The 21,424-nt window shown below is 33.5% G+C and overlaps 1 protein-coding gene across 1 annotated transcript in view; it reads left to right on the top strand.

Moving 5' to 3' along the window:
- Positions 1-21,424, top strand: part of CCSER1 (coiled-coil serine rich protein 1) — a 723,573-nt gene that overhangs the window by 288,732 nt on the left and 413,417 nt on the right. Inside the window, exon 5 of the mRNA XM_028117742.2 lies at positions 13,033-13,141. Coding sequence (XP_027973543.1) covers positions 13,033-13,141 — 109 coding nt within the window. The remainder of the gene's footprint in view (positions 1-13,032; positions 13,142-21,424) is intronic.

The following is a 21,424-nucleotide window of genomic DNA, read 5'->3' as shown; positions in this document are numbered from 1 at the left end:
TCTATAAGAATTTTACAAAGCTGGCATTTTTTTTTTTTTCTCATAGCTATTTTAGGTTTTTGCCAGCTTATCAAAAAAGTCACATTTATCAAATTCCTTCAACATCTTTATCATCCATTATTTAATAAGGACACTAATTTTTGCTTCTGTTTGCTAATATTTGTACTCCCCATAGTAAATGACAAAGTAGCCCTTGCTGCGGTGTCATGGTCTATGATAGCAGATTGGGTCAATATTATTAATGACATTTTCTGATACTGATGTATTCATGCTTTATTTTATGGTATAAACACAAATGTAGCTTTGATAATCTAAGAAAGAAATATATATAGGAATATAAATTTGAATTTTAAAAACATATTTAAACATACTATCTGAAAAATAATCTATCAAAAGGATGAAAAATTATTCATGCATCTGTGCAAATTATTTCTCACATCAAAAGATTTGACTATTAAGCAGTCATACTCAAGAGCTTCTCAAAGAGTGATACTTTCTCTGGGCAGAGATAAGCAGCCTTCCAGAAACGGTGTCCCAATGAATATCTAAAGGAAAGTTTGTGATAGCAGTGGTTATCTCAAGATCTTGTGGGCTGGGAATCTTCATTTCACCCTGGAATCTGCTTGTATCTTATTTAGATGTACATAATTTATGGACATTTCAGGATGTAAAATGTAAGCATGACTTCCATTCATCTAGGAAGGCTAATGGGGCTTGAGGACAATGTTGTAACAAAGAAAGTGATGCTTCAGAACTAAGAGATTTGGTAGTAAACTAGGAAAAGTTAGATCCTTTCACGTAATTAATCCTTTAGGGAGAGACCTAGAGGAAATTAAGAGAAGTTTCATATTGCTGTTGTTTCCTTCCTCTTCCCTATTAAAATGCCTGGTGCTCTTATGGGAATATTGGGCCATTACAGTAACTTGTCATATTTGGTTGAAAGCACAGAATGTTGCTATATATCCTGACTTATTTGATTATGTGTGTCTAGAGCCTTTTATTTTACTCATTGGACTAGCAGTATCCAGTTGATCCTTGAACAACACAGAGGTTAGGGCCACTGAATTTGAAAATCTGGGTATAACTTTTAAATCCCCCAAAACTTAACTACTAATAGCATACACTTGACAGGAAGCCTTACCAATAACATAAAGAGTCAATTAACACATATTTTGTATGTTATATGTGTTATACACTGTATTTTTATAAGAAAGTAAGCCAGAGAAAATAAAATGTTATTATGGAAAAATCATAAGGAAAATACATTTCCAGTACTGTACTGTATTTATTGGAAAAAATCTGCATATAAGTGAACCTATACAGTTCAAACTTGTGTTATTCAAGGGTCGACTGTATATTATTCAAGATTTGTTCCCTGTGGAAATTTAACATTTGTTTATGAATTAAAAACCTTGGTCCCACTGGGTGAAATACCAACAATTTCACTTGATATTCGTGGCTTTGTGTAACTTGGCCCCTATGCAATTTTTTACTTAGGCCCTTTTCACCAGCTCAATAGGTTGTAGCTACGCTAATTTCTTCAAAGGCTGTCCTTATTTTGGCTTCTATATTTTTACTGAATTTGGACTACCTACCTCCTTTTCATCTAACTAAATCATACTCAAATTAGTTGATAATGTCACTTTCTCTTCTAAGTGGAAATTTAGATATAGAATAAACAGATTCCTATAATGAAACAAATACATCATATGAAGAAGAATAGAAGAAAGCAAAGGAAATACTTTTTTTTCCCCTTGGCAATTCAGAATCTGTCCTCATGATAGCAATCGGTGAGCAGCCTAAAACCATTAACTGCAATATATTGGAGTTCTTTTTGTTATTTAAATCATCCATTGAAGTTATATACCTTACACATTTGTGATTTGTAATTCATATGTAAAATTCTGAAGAGTGGGTTTTTTTTAAGGAGGTAATTGAATAATGTATTTAACTTCTTAAAAGTGAGGATGGACATTATGTAGATTATATTGCTCCTCATACTTCTGCAAAGTGAAGCCCATTAAATAACCTTCAGTACTACAGAACTAAAGACTAATCAATTATGTCTCATAACCTGGGAGTCTTCATATATCTAGTGTAATTTTTTCAACAAAGGTTAATAACTCATATGATACTTGTTCTTTTATTCTGGTCAGCCAGAAAGGTATTGCAAAAGAGGAGCAGAGAAAAGGGAGGAGGAAAGGGGAAGGGGAGAGGGTGAGGAGGGCCTGGAGAAGGAGGAAGAAGGTGTGAATGAGGAGAGAGGGAGATTTATTTGTTATATGATAACATTGACTATATTATGCTTGAAGTAAAAAGAGATATATGAGGAAAAGATAGAAAGATATAGTTATTAGACAAAGAGCCTGTTTATTCAATAACTAGTTGATATTATGTGTGTAATAGTTGATGATATTTAACCTAGTTCAAAAATCAAAGTGAAGGTGAAGGGAAGGGAAAAAAAGAAAAGAGAAGAGAAGACAAGAAAAGAAAAAGAAGTTACTGAGAATATTTCCTCTTACTAGAACCTAAGTAGTCCAACCACTACATTTCTGACAGTGTTGAAGTCAAATAGCAGTAATCCCCTGAAGGGACAGTGTTTTTATCTGTTTTGTTCTCTGTTACATCTTTAGAGCCTAGAATATGGCTGGATCACGTATGGACTTAAGAAGTTTTCTTTTTAATAAATTGTATTGTTGATTTAGGTAAATTGCATGGGATAAATATACAAAGTGACTAGTTATTCAATAACTATTTTAATTTGTATTAGATTATAATTCCATGCAGATTAAAAACTAAAACTTGCATCATTGCCTTGATTCATATTGTATTGTATGTAATAATCATTAGTATTAAAAACAAGCAAACACCTAACTGACAAAGTTCCCAAGGCAAAGCATCTTTGATTGGGCTGATAAAGAAGAAGTGTGAGGTTATCATAAAAGCCGACACAGATGTAAATTAGATTTTTTTTTTGGTCTAATAAATGGCAATACATATAGGAAAATTATACTCAACAGTTTTATTTATATATAATTAATGGAATATTTCCTGTGCCATAAGTTTTAAAATATTTCTTTTAAAAGATGATAATGTTAATTTATTAGTGGTATTATTCTTGCTTCATTGACAAATCTAAGTAGAATATATTACTCTAAACCCCCCCAAAAAAATCTTAAAGGGAGGAGAAAGAATGTGCTTGATACAGCAGAATATAAAGAATTTGCAAAGCATTTTTTTTCTCTAGGTGAATTGAATACATATGTATGTATGTGTGTATATATATATACGTATATGTGTGTGTGTATACACTTTGCTGTTTATATTATTTTTTATTCCCATAGTACTGAGCTGTAGACAATTGCTGAATAAGAATTTTAAATATCAGTCCCTTGCAATTGTCATTCATAAATGACCCACACATATGACACGTAGGCAAATCTTTGTGGCACTTATGTCAAGAATTTTTTTTTCTTATATCACTTAGGTAACAATTTTAATGAAAACCTGTCCAAGAGGCATCAAAAAAGAATCTAGAAAGAATGACAGTAAAATGCATTTTGGTTTAACTACCCATCACCTGAGGACATTGTCTATTGCCTATATGGAATGCTTTGCACATTCTTTATATTCTACTGTATCAAGCACATTCTTTCTCCTCCCTTTAAGATTTTTTTTTTCTGGGTTTTAGAGTCTAAGATATCAGATTACATAAATTTTAGGTTAGGCTTTATTTAAATGATACAGGCCTTGTTGTGCACATTTTCTTAGAAGGAGTAACGACTACGATTTCATCGTATTCTTGGAAAATTCATAAAGTGTTGTTTTGAGTGGTAGAGGAGATAAATACCTATTTGTCTGTACTTGCTATAGCAGACTTGCTCCAAGGATAGCTCCAGGGCTCTTTTCTATGTTTGAAATGAGATCCCTAAGTGGGAAAGTCAGCACATTTACCAGACTATTTTTTTTTCTAGGTGAATTGAATACATATGTATATATGCATGTATGTGTGTGTATATATATATATGTATATGTGTGTGTGTATACACTTTGCTGTTTATATTATTTTTTATTTCCATAGTACTGAGCTGTAGACAATTGCTGAATAAGAATTTTAAATATCAGTCCCTTGCAATCGTCATTCATAAATGACCCACACATGTAACATGCAGGCAAAACTTTGTGGCACTTATGTCAAGAATTTTTTTTTCTTATATCACTTAGGTAACAATTTTAATGAAAACCTGTCCAAGAGGCATTAAAATCAATTTTTGCCATTAATTATAAATGCTATTTATGAACGTTTTGTTTGTCTATTGCAGTGTAACAAATTTTCCTAAAACATAGTGGCTTAGAACGGCAAAAGTCATTCATCCTGCAAGATTTTTTGTGGGTCAGAAGTTGAGACAGGGTGTAGCAAGAGAGTTTTCCTTTGCTCTGTGATGTTTAAGGCCTTTGTAGAATACAAAATCCTTTCACTCACATCAAGTGGTTGTTAATGGCTGGCAACTAAGGGACTTGATGAGTTTGTCAGCCAGGATATCTCTGTAGACTTGGCTTCCTCCCAACACAGTGGCTGGGTTCCAGCAGCAAGTGTCCCCGAGAGAGCCAGACAGAAGGCATAGTGCCTTCTAGGACCTAGCCTTGAAAATGACACAGCATCACTTCCACCACATTCTTTTAGGCAAGGCAGTCACAAAAGTCATACAGTTTCAGAGGAAGGGAATTAAGATCTCACAACTAAGGAGAATATAAAAAACAAACAGGATGGAATATATATTGATGTGACCATCTTTGAAAAATACAGTCTGTCACAATGGGTATTAGCAGTCCTGCAGAATTTAACATGGAAAGTTTAATGAACAAAATATGTACCTTCTACTTGAATTGCTCAGAAGCGGTGGGCCACAGTGATGATGTCATTCTAATACTATGTCTGGAATGTATGCCAATGATGATAGACTTTAGGGATCTATAGTGCTACTATTGTTCCTGTATATAGCCTTCTATGGAAGCCTAGACAACATGTACCTAGGGTCCTATATGCTAAATGGTGGCTGTGCACATGAAGAAATACTGATCACTTTTTATTACTAAGTTAGCAGAAAGCAGTAATAGTTGTTTATGACTCTATTCCTCCTGATGTTTTCTCTATATTATTTGTGTCTGTGTGTAAAATGTATATACATATGTGGTATATGTATTATATATATGTGTATATATATAATATATACACATATATGTATTATATTATACATTCTAGACCACATTTGAAAGAAGGCAACCAGAATGACAGGTATAATAAACTTCCCATAATTAGAATTGTTGAAGCATGAGCTGAATAGCCTAAGTGGACATCTGTCAGAGATTCTCAAATGGAAGAGGAGAGTAGTAGCAAAATAGACTCAGTCATTAGGTTGGAGTTTGGACTGAAACTCTGTGATCCATTTATTTAATTATTTCTATTTTTATTTAATTATTAATATTCGTGAAAGTAATTCTTTAGCCCTTTTCCTAAACTAGCCATTGTATTACTTTGCTCAGGCTGCCATAACGAAGTGCCACAGACTTTATTTTTTCATACTATGGAGGCTAGAAGTTTAAGTTCAAGGTGGCTGCAGGGTTGATTTCTTCTGAGTTATCTCTCCTTAGTGTATATACAGAGAGATGTCTTCTTTCTGTGTCTACACAAGATCTTCCCTCGGTTTGTATTTGTGTCCTAATATTTTCTTCTTATAAGGACACCAGTCATATTGGATTAGGGCCCGCCATGATGACCTCATTTTAACTTAGTTACCTCTTTAGGGACCTAATCTCCAAATACAGTCACATTTTAAGGTAGTAGGGTTAGGATTTCAATATATGAATTTGGGGGAGAGGCACGGTTCAGCCTATAAAAGCCATAAGATAATATTTTTCTATTTATTAAAATAAATTAATGCTTTGTCCATAAGTTTCTTATTCTGCAGTCAGGAGGGATTTATAAATGCTTGTTTCCCGCTCAACATTCAAGATAACCATTGGCTGTTTCAGCTTGCATTTGATGTACCAAGGATACATTTTTTTAAAATTTTATTTTATTATGTTATGTTAATCACCATACGTGACATCATTAGTTTTTGATGTAGTGTTCCATGATTCATTATTTGCATATAACACCCAGTTAATTATGCTATAGGCATATTCAGTAATTTTTATGTTCTAATTTTGCATGAAAGAGAAAAATGTCACTCCTAACAAATCTTTGGCATTTTTGTGAACATTTTAAAAATATGTTGCTTTTCTAGCACTTTAATATTGATTTTATAAATTAAAAGACCGAACAAAGATAGAAGTTCAGTAACTAAATGAAATTTTGATATATCAAATGGGAAAAAAAGAGTAACAATTTCAATATTAGTTTATTATGAGGCCGAAAGAAACATTTTATAGAATACAGTTAAAAATGGAGAATCATTTCATATGATAGCATATTTTTTTGTAATAAAAGGTTACATGACAAAGTCAGACTACTCAATTTTAAACCTAGACATGATTTCCACTCTGCCCCAAGATTTGCAGATTTCTGATGCAGAGGTCCCAGTAGTGTGGATCATTTTGGGTGTTCATATACTTTTAACTACCCAGGAATAACTGAAGAGTAGTGCTTATAACCAAATCTTAGCATAAGTAATTCTTGAGACTTTCAAACACTTTCTCTCATTTTAAAACTCCCATTAACTCATAATCAAATGTCAATTTCTTATGTCCGAGTCCTTGTTTTTGTATTAACTGGTGGTTGTAACAACTGACTTCATGCAGTTACAGCATTTTTCCATGAGACCCTCTCAGAATGCCCTGATTAGTGACCCTAATCTTAACCAAAAGACTCCATCTGTCTAGAAAGAAATGGGACTTTAATTTTTTAGTCAGCCTGACTCTGACAATTCCAGGCAACAGAAGCCTATGATGAAATTTTCTGTGATTCATGCAATACAATTAAACAAAGATTCTTTTCACAGAAGAACAAATTTAGCATATAAATTTATAGGTTGGTGCCTCAAATTATTATCTGCCTCTATGGTTGGAAGTAAGAGAGGATAATGTATTGATTTTTCAACTCATGGATGCTGGAAACTTACTTGAAGATGTGATGCCTTGACATATCTCCTGTTTTTATTTTTTTAAAGATTTTATTTATTTATTTGAGAGAGAGAGAGAGAGAGAGGACATGAGAGGGGGGAGGGTCAGAGGGAGAAGCAGACCACCTGCTGATCAGGGAGCCCAACATGGGGCTCGATCCCGGGACTCACGTCATGACCTGAGCAGTCGCTTAACCAACTGAGCCACCCAGGCACCCTAGCTCATGTTTTTTAAGTTGTATATGAAATAATTATCTGCTGTTCCATAAATTTAACTTTTTTTAAAATTTAGAAGTAATATTTTCCATTGATTAAAACTGTCTTTATAAGTACAATTACATAATGTGAGTAATAAAAAATTGGGGGTTTGTTTGTTTCACTCTCTGCTTTCTCATAAAGCCACGGTTTTTCCCGTCATGAGAGTTCAGCCTGAGTAGTGAACCATTTGCTTTTGATGTACTTGGAAAGTACAGAAATCATTCTTACCTCAAACCAGGATTCCTACAATTTTATAGTATCTAAACTTGGCACAGTGGCTCAGTCATTCAGATTAAAATTTAAATTAAAAATTAAAGCCCCGATAGTATGAAATGAATTAATTTGAAGGGAATCCATGACATGAAAATCATCTGTTTAACAATTTGAGAACAATTTATTGGCTCAGTCACTTATAATACATTCTGAAAAAGTGATTTTTGTTTTTCCTTTGGGTAAAGGGGAAGCATTCAGAAAATGAAATTAAGTTTAATCTGATTAAATCATAAATATTGTTTGCCTGAGGAATTTCAAAAAATCCCATTGTTTCAAAGCCAATATCAGTATCCCACACATATGTTTATCTACTCTGTTTTCATGACTACACTTTAATGTACATTTTATTTTTTCTGTTTTTAAAAGTTAAGAAAGTATCACTATAGGAAATTTGGGAAATACTAAAAAATACATAAAGAAGAAAGTAGAATCACCTGTTGTCAAATAACCCAAACTTAACTCCTATAGTAATTTTTATACATTCACCTTTAGTATAGTGTAGTATATAAGCAATCTGTGTCAACTATGAGAAAAAGTTGCATTTTTATTTCAAAGTTCAAGATAATTAGCAAACCATATTAAATGACTTTAATTATTTTTAAAAATTTGCTTAATCTTACAAATGTGAACAAATATGAACTCTGCTGTCCCATAAAAAGTATGTATTGTGTTCTTGTATTTCTAAAATGTTTGAAGATGTATTCATTGCCTTATTAATGAAGTAGTATGGTAGAGACTTGTGTTGGCTAACAATAATGATTTTCACTTTATTTCCATTAATTTATAGTGTAATTTCCTTTCAAACCCTAGCAATAATTTAACATTTGTGTCAGAAATACCTGAAGTTTTTGTGACCTAAATAGGAATTTGTAAGGTATTTATGAATCTGTTTTGCTTTTTGTTTGTTCTTTTGTTTTTGTTTGTTTGGTTATATGTTTTGTTTTTTAGATCCCAGATATAAGCGAAATCATATGGTATTTATCTTTCTCTATCTGATTTATTTCATTTAGCATAATACCTCTAGGTCCACCTATGTTGTCCCAAATGGCAAAAATCTCATTTTTTTATGACTAATATACCAACATACCAGAGTGTGTGTGTGTGTGTGTGTGTGTGTGTGTGTGTGTGTATTTCACATCTTTTTTTATCCATGTATCTAGAGTTGATACCATATCTTGGCTGTCATAAATAATGCTGCAGGGGCATTTGGGTGGCTCATTCAGTTAAGCATCTGACTCTTGATTTTGGCTCAGGTCATGATCTCAGGATCATGAGATCCAGTCCCGAGTCCGGGCTCCCTGCTCAGCTGGGAGTCTGCCTGGGATTCTTTCTTTCCCTCTTTCCCAGTCCATCCCCCCATTTGTGTGCTCTGTCTCTAAAATAAATAAATAAATCTTTAAAAAAATAAATGATGCTGCAATAGGTGTGTGTATATCTTTTTGAATTATTGCTTTTGCTTTCTTTGGATAAATACCCAGTAGTAGAATTATTGGATCATATAGTATTTCAATTTTGCTTTTTTTTTTCTGGAATCTCCATACTGTTTTCCACAGTGGTTGCACCATTTTGTTTCCACCAATGTGGTGGGAGGGTTCCCTTTTCTCCACATTCTCACCAACAGTTGTTATTTCTTGTCTGTTTGATAGTAGCCATTCTGACTGGTATGAGGTGATATCCCTGATGATTAGTGATGTTGAACATCTCTTCATGTGTCTGTTGGCCATCTGGTATGTCTTTGGAAAAGTGTCTGTTTAGGTCTTCTGCCCATTTTTTAATTGTTTTTTTTTTTCTTTGGTATTGAGTTGTATAAGTTCTTTATGTATTTTGGTTACTAACCTCTTATTGGATATATCATTTGCAAATATCTCCTCCATTCACTTTTTTTGAAGTTATAATTTCTCTATTACTTATTGGCCTAACTTGCATTTTTACACTAATTCTTGTATTTTGTGATAGATGAAATATAATGATATTAAAACTTGAGTGTAATTTAATTTCAGCTAAATATAAGAGCTCTGTCATTTACATGAAGCTCCTAACCATGTATCTTTAGATCAGTGTATTATCACTTCCATTATGTAATAATTAATGAGGCTTATTTTTTATTGACTTGTTGACCATTGTTTTTTAACTTCTATATCTTTGAGAGCAATGCCACTTGTTCCAGACTGTAGATAATAAAAACTAAGTATTGATACTAATATTACCTTGGACAAACGAATGTTCCTTATTTTTGAAAAAAATTTCTTGTTCACCTACAGCCCTTTTCCTACTCACTTCTCTCTTTTCCTTTTTAAAGATACCTATATTTTCCCTCATAGAGATCTAGATAAATGCTTTCACTTAATCTGGTAAGAAGCTTACTGCTCTAACACTTGAGAACTTTTCTAAAAGAAGAAATTGAAGCTTTACCAAAAACTTGGGAGGAGGGGGCTATTTCTTTCTTGGCCACAGTAGAATCCTACCATTAAGCATAATTCTGGTAACATAGCAGTTAATTCACTAAATATTTATTGAATATGTGAGTGGTATCCCAGAGGAATGAAACAAGAATATTATTCTTAGTCTCTTTCTTCACTAGCATCATTTAAGGCAGCAGTGGAAATTTAAACTGTAATAGAGTTTTTTTCTCCCAATTATGATGGTTTTGTGTGATGTAGACTCAAAGTTCATGCCAAGAATAAGTAGACAAAACTAAGAAAAAAAAGAAGAAACAAAAATCTATTTGATGGCACTGGAGAGACAAAGAAGAAACAAGCCCCCCACCTTTAACACATAGTAGACACTAATGTTTGTCTCTTGAGTGCCACTTGATTGCTTTAAATTCAGCTCTGCTTTTAGTGGTCATCTGTTTTATATCTCAGACTTCAGCAAATATTTCTAGGGGAAAGATGGAGAACCTTAAGATCTTTTCTTAAGCATCTTTCACTTTGAAATCATAGTCCCACACTTCAGTCCCACATGATTTTCATGACCTTAATTGTATTTTTGCCTTCTCTTTCATTAATGTGGCTACCATATTTAGTATTTGCCTCTTTATGTATTGGGGAGGGGGTCAATTTATTGTTCACCTCTTAGTTCTTTAAATGAGTACTTAGATCAACAATTATTGACCTTTCATTTATAATTAATTCATACATCACTTACATCACTAGCAGTTTTAATTTCTTTGCTACATTTTCACTTCCACTGTCAAATTCCTTCCTTAGAGTATCTATTTTTATAAAATGTTACATAAGTTTATCACTGGGAGACAAGGAAGCAATGTGACTACATACTTTGAGGTCTATGCTTAATCTGAGTAGCCCATGCATGGTGACCTGTCACTGATAGACTTTGAAAGAAGGAATTTGTCTATGTCACTAATCATGATCCACATTTCTTATTTGTGTAGTGATTTGTGGATTGAAGGGCTACTAGAGAAGTTTGTAATTTATACAATCACACATAGTAGATGTACCATGTGAACTGAAATGTGAATCATATTTTTGGGAGTTCCTTGTATTATTGAACTAAACCATATAACTAAAATTTGTGCTTATCAGAATCATGTAAAACAAGAATTTACAGTTACTTTATTAGTTATCAGTAAAATATAAATTAAAGACATAATGTGATACCACTATACACTTAGAGGAATAGCTGTGGTAGGCAGAATTCTAAGCTGACACATGAATCTAACCCTTGTGTAATTTCTTCCCCTGGAAAGATGGGACGTCACTACTGTAATTAAGTTATGTTCTGTGGCAAAAGGGACTTTGTAGATGTAGTTAAGATTACTAACCAGTTGACCCTGAGCTAATCAAAAAGGAGATCATCTATATGGGCCTAACCTAATCTCATGAACCCTTTAAAAGCAGAGAATGTTCCCCCCGCCCCAGTTGTTAGCAGCATAAGAAATCAGAGTATGAGAGAAATTTGAAGCATGAGAGTGTTTCAATGTGAAGGATGTTCTTCATTGCTTGATAGACAGGCCATTGGCCACTGACCTGTGAGGAGCTTTTAGTAGCTCAGACTGGTCACTGGCCAATAGCCAGCAAGAAAAAGGAGACCTGATTCCTACTACTCCAAGAAACTAAATTTTTCTAACCACCTTAGTGAGCTCAAAAGTGGGTTCTTCCCCTAGAGACTCTAGGTAAGAGTATGGCCTAGCTGCGAACCTGGCATTGCCCTAGTGGGACCTTAATCAGAGAACTCAACTGAGCTCACTAGACTTCTTACAGAACTATGAGATAATAATTTGGGTGCTGTTTATCCTGCTATGTTTGTGTTAATTTGTCATGCAGCAATAAAAAATTCATATAAGATTAAAATTTTAAAAACTGGCCAAACTAAGTGTTGATACAGATGTGGAACAACTGAAACTCTTCTTCTGTTTTGGGGAATGCAAATCAGTGCAATCAGTTCAGAAAACTGTTTAGCAATAGCTACTAAAGCTGAAGGTAAAATATATGGACATATCCTATGAACAGTTCCTAGGTATTTTTCAATACAAATTTATTTGTGCACCAAAAGAAAAAAAAGTGCATGTATGTTTACAGACATTTCAAAATAGCCTCAGACTAGAGGAGTCTAAGTGTCCATCACCAATAAAATGTATAAATATGTTGTGGTATATTCCTTCAATGGACTGTATCACCAGTAACATGGATAAATGTGTTGTGGTCTATTCCTTCAATGGACTGCATCACCAATAACATGTATAAATGTGTTGTGGTCTATTCCTTCAATGGACTGCATCACCAACAACATGTATAAATGTGTTGTGGTCTGTTCCTTCAATGGACTGCTACACAGCTCTGAGAATGGACAAAGTGCTGTGGCACATGAATGAGTCTTACAAATGTGTATTGAATGAAACAAGTCACATATAAATTAGTGCACACACATAAGAGCATGATTTCCTTTATACAAAGGTCCAAAATAGACCAACCCAATCTATGGTTGTTTAATAATAATGGTCAAGTTTGGAGGCTACAACAGTGATTGGGAAGGGGTACCACAGAATTTTAGGGTGCTGGTAATGTTTATTGATCATAATGCTGATTAAACAGGTGTGTTCATTTTTCAAAGATTCATTTAGCTATATATGATTTATGCACTTCTTATTCTTCAGTGCAAAGCTTTTTTAAATGAAGGACTATAACATATTGGCAACACCTTTTCCACTGTGTGACTTAAAAAAAGAAAAATTGCCTAGGGTCATTCAGCAAGCAAGTGGAACGACAGAGTGGAAAATGATAATTAAGGGTAATTTAATGATAATTAATGTTTTAGTTAAATTACCTATTTTGTTTGAAAATAAAAGAATGGAAAATGGAAAGTGAGAATAGTCAATAAATAATTTTGACATTTACAATTAATTTTTTTAATAAAACAGTTTGCCGGGAGGATTCTTATCACTCTGTAGTCTCATGTGCTGCTGTGGTTCTACCAACGATAGAAATGAAGAAAAGAGAAGAACTAAAATTTCCTGAACCTTCCAAACAGTAAGTTATTTTTTGGATTTTTCAGAACTCTGTAAAACTAATTAGATAACTGATCAGAATTAAATTGCTCAGAAATTATGATTTATAATGAATGTGTGAACACTAGTATGTTGAAAGGACAGAAGTAATTTTTATAGTATTTTAAATATCAAGCTATCCTTTACTGTCTCAGTGAGTAACTTCTGCATCTTCTACCTTCATGTGTTGGAACTGTATACCATTCAAGTTTCATTCTGTTAGCTTACCTTAGGGACATGCAGCACTTTATTTCTTTAACACTGTGATTATGGGTGCACTGTTCTTGGATGGCTTATTTTATAGTCAGGCTTTAGTCATCTAAAATGTGATCAGTTTTTAATATAAACTTCTTAGCTTATAGTTGGTTTGCATTTTATAAGGAATGAAAGTTGCTATTTGTAACTTTTTTATTTGTAACTATTTTAAATAAATTACTCTAAATTAAGACTTTACAGTATTTAATATTTCTATATTTTTGCTATTTAAACAGATCAAGTTTCACTTAAATTTAGATTTGATCTTATATTGAATAAATAGATTTTTTCTTACAAAGAAATTAATGATAACAAATGTAAACTACATGAACCTGAAATAGCAAATAAATTAGAATATTTCTAGGTATGCATTATATAAATGCAAAGGGAAAGTTTACTGATATTTTCCAGTGAACTAGTGCCATTCCCACTTTAAGGTCTCAGATTGGAGACTAAGTGATGTGTGGTGTTGCCAGTGATTGCTGGCTGACCACCATCTGAGCCGGGTGGTAGTTACCTTGAAGCACCTTCAGTTTTCCCCATTGGTTTACACTGTATCATACTTGTTTGTTTCTGATGTAATTCTACTGGATAAGTTCCCGAGGACAGAGTTTCCTGGAACATGATAGTGCCTGATACTCTTTGTGAAATCAATTAGAAAATCCCTTAATGTTATATTCAATAATGTTGAATTCAAATGGAGCAATGTATATATTTGATAGCATGAAGATAGTATTAATATTCTCATTATAGAGAAAAGAGATACTAACCATTTCAGAAAGTAATGATTGTAATTCAGTTTTAATATAGTTTAAAAGTGAAAACAATTTAGCTGCTCTTAATATAGTCTAAGTTTTAGGTTCCAATTTTTTTGTCTAATAGGAAAATTACATCTCATATATGCCAATTGAATTATATTAGAAAACTCAAATGCATTTTCTACAATGCATGTATGAGTTTACATAAGTTATCTATATATTTATAAATAGGCTCTTAAATTCTTTTAATTATCTTTTAGTGATTCTGCTTAAAACTGGGAACAGTGTTATTTGCTTGCACAAAATACCTTTGTTCACTCCTTAGTTCATAAATATTCATTCTTCTTTATTCTGACATGTATATTAAAGCAGACTATTAACTGACTGGCCTTTTTTTTTTTTTTCTTTTACCCTACATATACTCTGATACTCCTCTGTATTCTCTGAATTCTATGAATCTACTTTCTTATTAAACATTCTCCCTTAACATCATTCATTCATTCATTCATTCATGGACGTTTTGTTGTTTTTGTTTTTCTGAGTCAGAGAGTCCTTGGTTAAAATCCTAATTCTGATACTATATATATATATCCATATATATATATATATATGGACATATATATGGATATATCCATATATATATGTATATGGAAATTGGGGACCCTTTACTTAAGCTCTCTGTGCTTTCCTTTCTTCATCTGTTAATTGGAGTGATATCACCATCCTTTTACAGTCATTGTATTAAGTGAAGTGATATTAGTAAAGGACCTGAAATCTAAAAATCCACAGAAGTATTAGTTATGTTGTGTCTTCCATAGCTTCAATTATCAATGTTACCAATGACTTACAGATATATATTCTTCTTCTGAAGGCTTTTCTGAATGCAAGTCTAATATTTAAAGTTGCTGACCTGACTTGTCTAACTAGACATCCTACCAGAATCTTATGCTAGGTATGCCTAAAACCAAAGTAATGACTCCTGTAGCCCCCTTAAACTTTCTGACTTCTGTATTTATGTAAAGCTACCATTGTTTTTCTTTTCTTAAAATCTCAATATGTTTTCTCTTTACATTTCACATTCAATTACTTATTGATTACTTGATTAATGTCTCTATTATATTCTTACCATTTCAGCTGACCAGGAAGGCAAATACATCTAATATTTTAAATTTTTTCTAACATTAACTGAGATCTTAATGAAGCTATTCATAGTGGCCATTGTATCAAATGGAGATTACCTATGCTCTTCATTTCTCACACTGCTATTTTGAGAATTAATTGATAGATGGAATATATTGCAAGAACACAATATAAATACAGAGGCATAGTGATTAATTCAAAACTTTGATTTGCTAATGAGAGAAGCCTCAATGTAAATTGGTTTCAGAAAAACCAAGGGTAGTGGTTCTTATTGGTTCATATAATTAAAAAGTATAGAGATAGAAATTTCCTTAAGTATGGCTGGGTCTAATACTCAGATGGTGTCATGGAGGCTCATTCTTTCCATCTGCCTGTCTTTGCTCTGCTTTCCTCTCTGTAGTTTTCATTTTCAAGGAGGGTCCTCTAAAGGTGATGTTACTACCTTCTGTAGCTACTGGAACAGATTTTTACCTTTTCAATAAATCCAGTGGATTTAATCAAAATCAAAACAAAACAAAAACTGAGATCTGAATGTCACTGCTTTTAACTAGCTTAGCTTATTTGACATGACTATGGTGAAACAATTGCTGTGTCTGGGAGTATTCTATGGTATGATTGACTAGAGCCAGGTTATAGGACAAACTCTGGAGCAGAGTGAAAGTGAGAGGGGAAGAGTGATTCTGTACTTGAATATGGCTGATGTTGATAAAAGAAGGCAGGAGTAGATGCTAAGAAGTCAAAACAACAGGTGGTCAACATAGGTAGTAATATCACCGTTAGTTTTAAAAGTCACAGTTCTTTATTATATTCAAACCATTGGCATTGAAATATCACATTAAAGTATAATTATGCATATCTTTATTTCTTGTTTCAAATGTTTTTCGCTTATTTCATATTATCTGATCTAGCTGTGCTATTGAGAGGTGGTATAACTTGGTGGTTAGGAATTCAGGCCTTGGGCAGCTTTGTTTTTGAAACTTTTTTGACCTTGACCACACTTTGTTTCTTTTCAATGTGGAAGTTACCTTATAGTGAAATGCCTGAAACACAATAGAAAGGAAATAATATAAAAAAAGTTTATACGATGAATCATGGAACACTACATCAAAAACTAATGATGTAATGTATGGTGATTAATATAACATAAAAAAAAAGTTTATAAACTGTGGAAGGAGCCGAGATGCCCTTCAACAGATGAATGGATAAAGAAGATGTGGTCTATATATACAATGGAATATTACTCAGCCATCAGAAAGGATGAACACCCACCATTTGCACTGACATGGATGGAATTGGAGGGGTTTATGCTAAGTAAGTCAAGCAGAGAAAGACAATTATCATATGGTTTCACTCATACGTGGAACATAAACAATAGCATGGAAGAGTACAGGGGAAGGGAGGGAAATCTGAAGGGGGAGAAATCAGAGAGGGAGACGAACCATGAGAGACTATGGACCCTGAGGGAGAGGGGTTAACAGGGTGATGAGAATTAAGGAGGGCACGTGTTGTGATGTGCACTGGGTGTTATACGTAACTAATGAATCATTGAACACTACATCAGAAACTGATGATGTACTATACAGAGGCTAACTGAACATAAAAAAAAGGTTTATACTTTTTTACAACAAATATATTTGGGAAATAACCATATCACATTTTTATAAGTGAAGTTACCAAAGGTTTGTATGGTATTAGTTTTGTGTTTTTGGATTTCCAATTAGGAAATATAATAATCCACCAGTATAATACTGAGATATTAGAATGTTGTAAGTTGAAACATTGTCTTTAGATACTTAGTATTTTCTTTAAATTCAGGATGGAATTATTTCTTTAAGTAAATTTCCCCTCTAATTATACAGGCTTCATATGATAAATTCATAAACCATTGCATTTTTGAAACATAGGACTCAGTAGAGTCATGTAATTCAGAATTCAGCAAATCTCTTGCTAAGAAGAACTGTAATAATCTCAGTATATGTGCTTCAAAATACATAAGATTGTACAGGAGACATAATATAGATGACAACGTGTTTTTGAGGATGTTATAATCCAGGTGAAGAGGTAAAACATACCTGAAAAGATAAAACTCGGTATAAAAGCAGCAGATGTTATTTATCAATGTAAGATAGAGATTTTGGTTAGGCATATGATTGTCCAAAGTTAGGTCAGGCTTATTGATTTATCAGTATAAACATATGAAAATAAAGCCAAAATATTGGTCATGATTACACCATTGTATTGATATGTCACTTTAGAATGTAAAAAATATTTTATGACTGAAATATTTCTATTTTAAAAATTGTTATGTATTTATCAGTTTTTAGTCACATTCAACAAAGAAAAAATAAGAATTAGGAATTTCTATTAGGGATAAAGTATAAATTTGTCAGCAGAGCAAATGATAGGGAGAAAATATCTAATCTTTTAGGAGGGAAAGCTACATTCTGAGCTCTGTGGTGGAAAAGAAGCAGATTTTTTCTTATTGATATATCTAAAGTTCATCTTAATTTGGAAAATAAAGGTGTGGATTTTGTTTTTTAGTTTAGTCTGATAGGTACCTAAATACCATAGAAAGAATAACTTTGCTAGAAAAATAGAAAAATCTATATGATCCAAAAAGAGTCTATACAATTTTCAAATAATTTGATCATAAGCATAGAATGTTGAGATTGAAGCTTTTAGTGTGAAGCTTTATAAATAAAATGGTAATATTAAAGATATATCCACATATCTAGCCACTCAGCTGTTACTCAAACCTATATATTTCTCAAATCACAGTTAACATACAAATGAGTGCTTAATGAGCTGTATATAAAATTCAGACTCTGAAGAGAATAAAAGAGTACTGCTTCCATGATAGGTTATGCATTGCATTTTATTTTGTGCTTTCATTAGAAATGGGTTTGTTGAAATTCATGTACTTTGTACATACTATGGCTCAATATCTGAAATGAAGGGATTTTATGGCTATTGTAAATTTAGAAATAAAGAGGTAAGAGGAAGAGAGAAATAATTCTATTATTTTTTGTTCACTTCTGTGTTTTTGTTTTATTTTATATAGAGAAATCTAAACTTCCTAAGATATTTGGTGTATTGTTTCAATTTGTGAAAATAAGGCTTTATGTAAACATCTTGTCATTCACTCAAAGTTTCAAGGCCTCCTCGTAATAATGCTTCATGTCGTTGACGTGAAGAAGGTTCTTTGAGCTACTTCTGAAAGGACACGGATGCTATCATTTAGTACAGAATGTCTTATTTTTTAAGAATGGCTAAACCTATTTTATTCTTAGAGAGTCTTGACACAAATTTAAAGTTCTATCAGCTCTTTTTATTTAGTTTTATCTGAATGAATAATGTATATATGTTAAATTTGGAAAAAATTAAGTACTCTCTAATGTCATATATGAAGTTATACACAAACTGTAGTTGTTCTAGAGACACATCAAAGAATCCGAATATTGACTAATCCCCAACTTTCTTTTACAAATTTCAGGGGGATATATTTATGTATGCTTTCAGGTAGATATTTATTCATTAATTTAATCCATCAGAAATAGGTAATTCTTGAGTATTTGCTTTGATCTTCACACTGGACTCCCGGCTGGGGTTTTTAAGTAAAAAGCAGGTGTTGTCTTTCAAGAAAACTTAGAGTGTAGTCAGGGAGACATGCTAATTGATTAATTACAACAAGAAATGCAAGATTGTGGATGTGACAATGGCTGTAATGTAGAGGTATATCATGTAATGAGGGCTTATAGTAAGGAGTTTTAACTTAGCAAGAAGGTCAGGGAAAACTTCCCTGAGGAGGTGACACAAGCTAAATTTCTGTAGGATATTAGTTCAGTAAGTGAGAAAGCAAAGGAGGACTTTCCCAGCAGAGGGAAAAGCTTGTTCAAACACTCTCTGATGTCTGGGAGCAGGGAAAAATTGAAAGAAGACTGGTGGGAATAAAAACAAGCTAAAAACATGTCTTTTAAAGCAGAGCTCAGGTGACATGTGAGGACGGTGGTGTGATAGAGCTGCTTGGGAGGCAAGTTTGTTACTCTTTTTTTTTCCCAGCTCCAGACTTGGTGATCTTACTTTGGAAAGTTGAAATCAGCTGAAGCAGGTGTATTTATACCCTAGTAATTGGCAAAGCCTGCAGATCAGGGCTTTTCCCTTCCCCAGAGAGCTGGCTAACCATTTACTAGCACAACACTAATCAAGGACAGGTTGAGAGTCTATTAGTGAGGCCAGTAGTGAGGGCTGACAGTAGCTTGGACTAGAGTGCTGGCATTGGGATGGTGAAATGTGAAGAGAACTGAGCCAATATATATCCTGGAACCCAGGCAAATTCAGTAAAGTTATTAAACTAAAACTTACAGTATATTATTAAGCACTCACAGTAAGGATAAAGAAGAAATATCTGCGCTGCCAATTATTATGATAAAGTAATATAATATTGTGATGATCCTACCATGTTATTTTGAATTAGTAATAGTTTAGTTAAGGAGGAGTTTGGATATTCTTTTAATTTCTGTTGAGTGCTATCAGTGGCACTATATAAATGTGAAACATGTATGTATAAACATGCTTTGCACAAAATTCTTAATCCTTTTCACTGATTCTCACTGAAAATGCACATAAATATGAGGAAGTGCCATTTACATCCTTATGTAAATAGTATGATTCCTTAGTAATAATTTTCCCTCCTAGTTTTCATTTACCATCTTGGTTTCTTAAATCTCTCTCATTCAAAAAAAAAAAAATCAGAAACTGAGGCATGGTATAAACAGAATCACATAGTTTGTGGTCTTTTGTGTCAGGCCTCTGTTTTTCAGCATGTTTTTGAGATTCATTCCCATCGTTGCCTGTGCCATGGTCATGCCCTTTTATTAGGGAGCAGTGTTGGCATAGGATGGATGTGGCACAATTTGAATATTCATTTAGCTTTGTTCTGTCTCTTTTTTAAGATTTATTTATTTATCTGAGAGAGAGAGAGTTGGGAGGGGGGAGGATCAGAGGGAGAGAGAGTCTTAAGCAGACTCTACCATGAATGCAGAGCCCCTCACGGGGCTTGATTTCGCCACCCTGAGATCACGACCAGAGCCAAAATCAAGAGTCAGATGCTTAACTGACTGCGCCACCCGGGCGCTCCCAGCTCTGTTCTCTTTTGACTACACTTTGCAAATTCACTGAATCATAAAACTACAGGACCTCTGGGTATGTATAGGGGGATCATAATGACCATCTTTATCCAGCCCCACCCTTATACTACTCATATCCAATGCTTGGTTCACAGCCTATGAAGATGTTGCCCAACCCCCTGCTAGCACACCTCCAGTGACAGGTAGCTCATTCCCTTAGAGGGCAACTTTTTTTGTTGTGGCCAGCCTGGCCTGTTAGAATACTCTTCTTCATTTTTAGCTCAAATCTACCTCCCTGGATCATTCCTACAGAGGTCCTGGTTCTCATGCTGGGACCATTCAGAGTCCATCTCCCTCCTCCCCACCATAGGCCTTAGGGATCCAGAAGGCAAAGCCTGTACTCAGCAGTGTGCTGATAATGTTTAACTTATAACACTAGTTTAGTTATTTTTGTTGGTGTATAATATTCTATGATATAAATATATCAAAATATATCCATTTTTTATATATATACACATGTTATACACACACATATCTATCTATCTTTCTGGCTTACAATGGCTTACAATTTTTGCTTTATAAACAGTTCTGCTATGACCATTCATGGGCTCTTGGAGTTGGTATGAACTTTCTCTGGAAGTAGGATGGCAGAGTTGTAGGGCATATACATCTTTCACCTTTCACTTCAACAGTGCTAAATCATCCTCTAGGGACCCCGTGATATACACCCTTGCCCACTTAGATAGGCAGAAGTATAAAGCCTTCCAAGGCTTATGAATGTGAAATGGCATCTCATGTGGTTTTGATTTACATTGACTTATTTCCTCATTGACTTTTTGACTTATTTACATTGACCCTTGCAATTTACATTGACCCTTGCAAAGTTGAGCATCTTTGCAAGGGTGTATTGGGCATTTGTGTTTCATGTTCCATAAATTGCCTGTCTTTTGTCCATTTCTCTATTGGGGGATTTGTATTTCTCTTGTC

Source organism: Eumetopias jubatus, unplaced genomic scaffold (genome assembly GCF_037043125.1).
Source record: "Eumetopias jubatus isolate StellerSeaLion01/CBP00866 unplaced genomic scaffold, mEumJub1_p1.0 scaffold_2, whole genome shotgun sequence".
Taxonomy (NCBI): Eukaryota; Metazoa; Chordata; class Mammalia; order Carnivora; family Otariidae; genus Eumetopias; species Eumetopias jubatus.
This window is presented reverse-complemented; position numbering and strand designations above follow the sequence as displayed.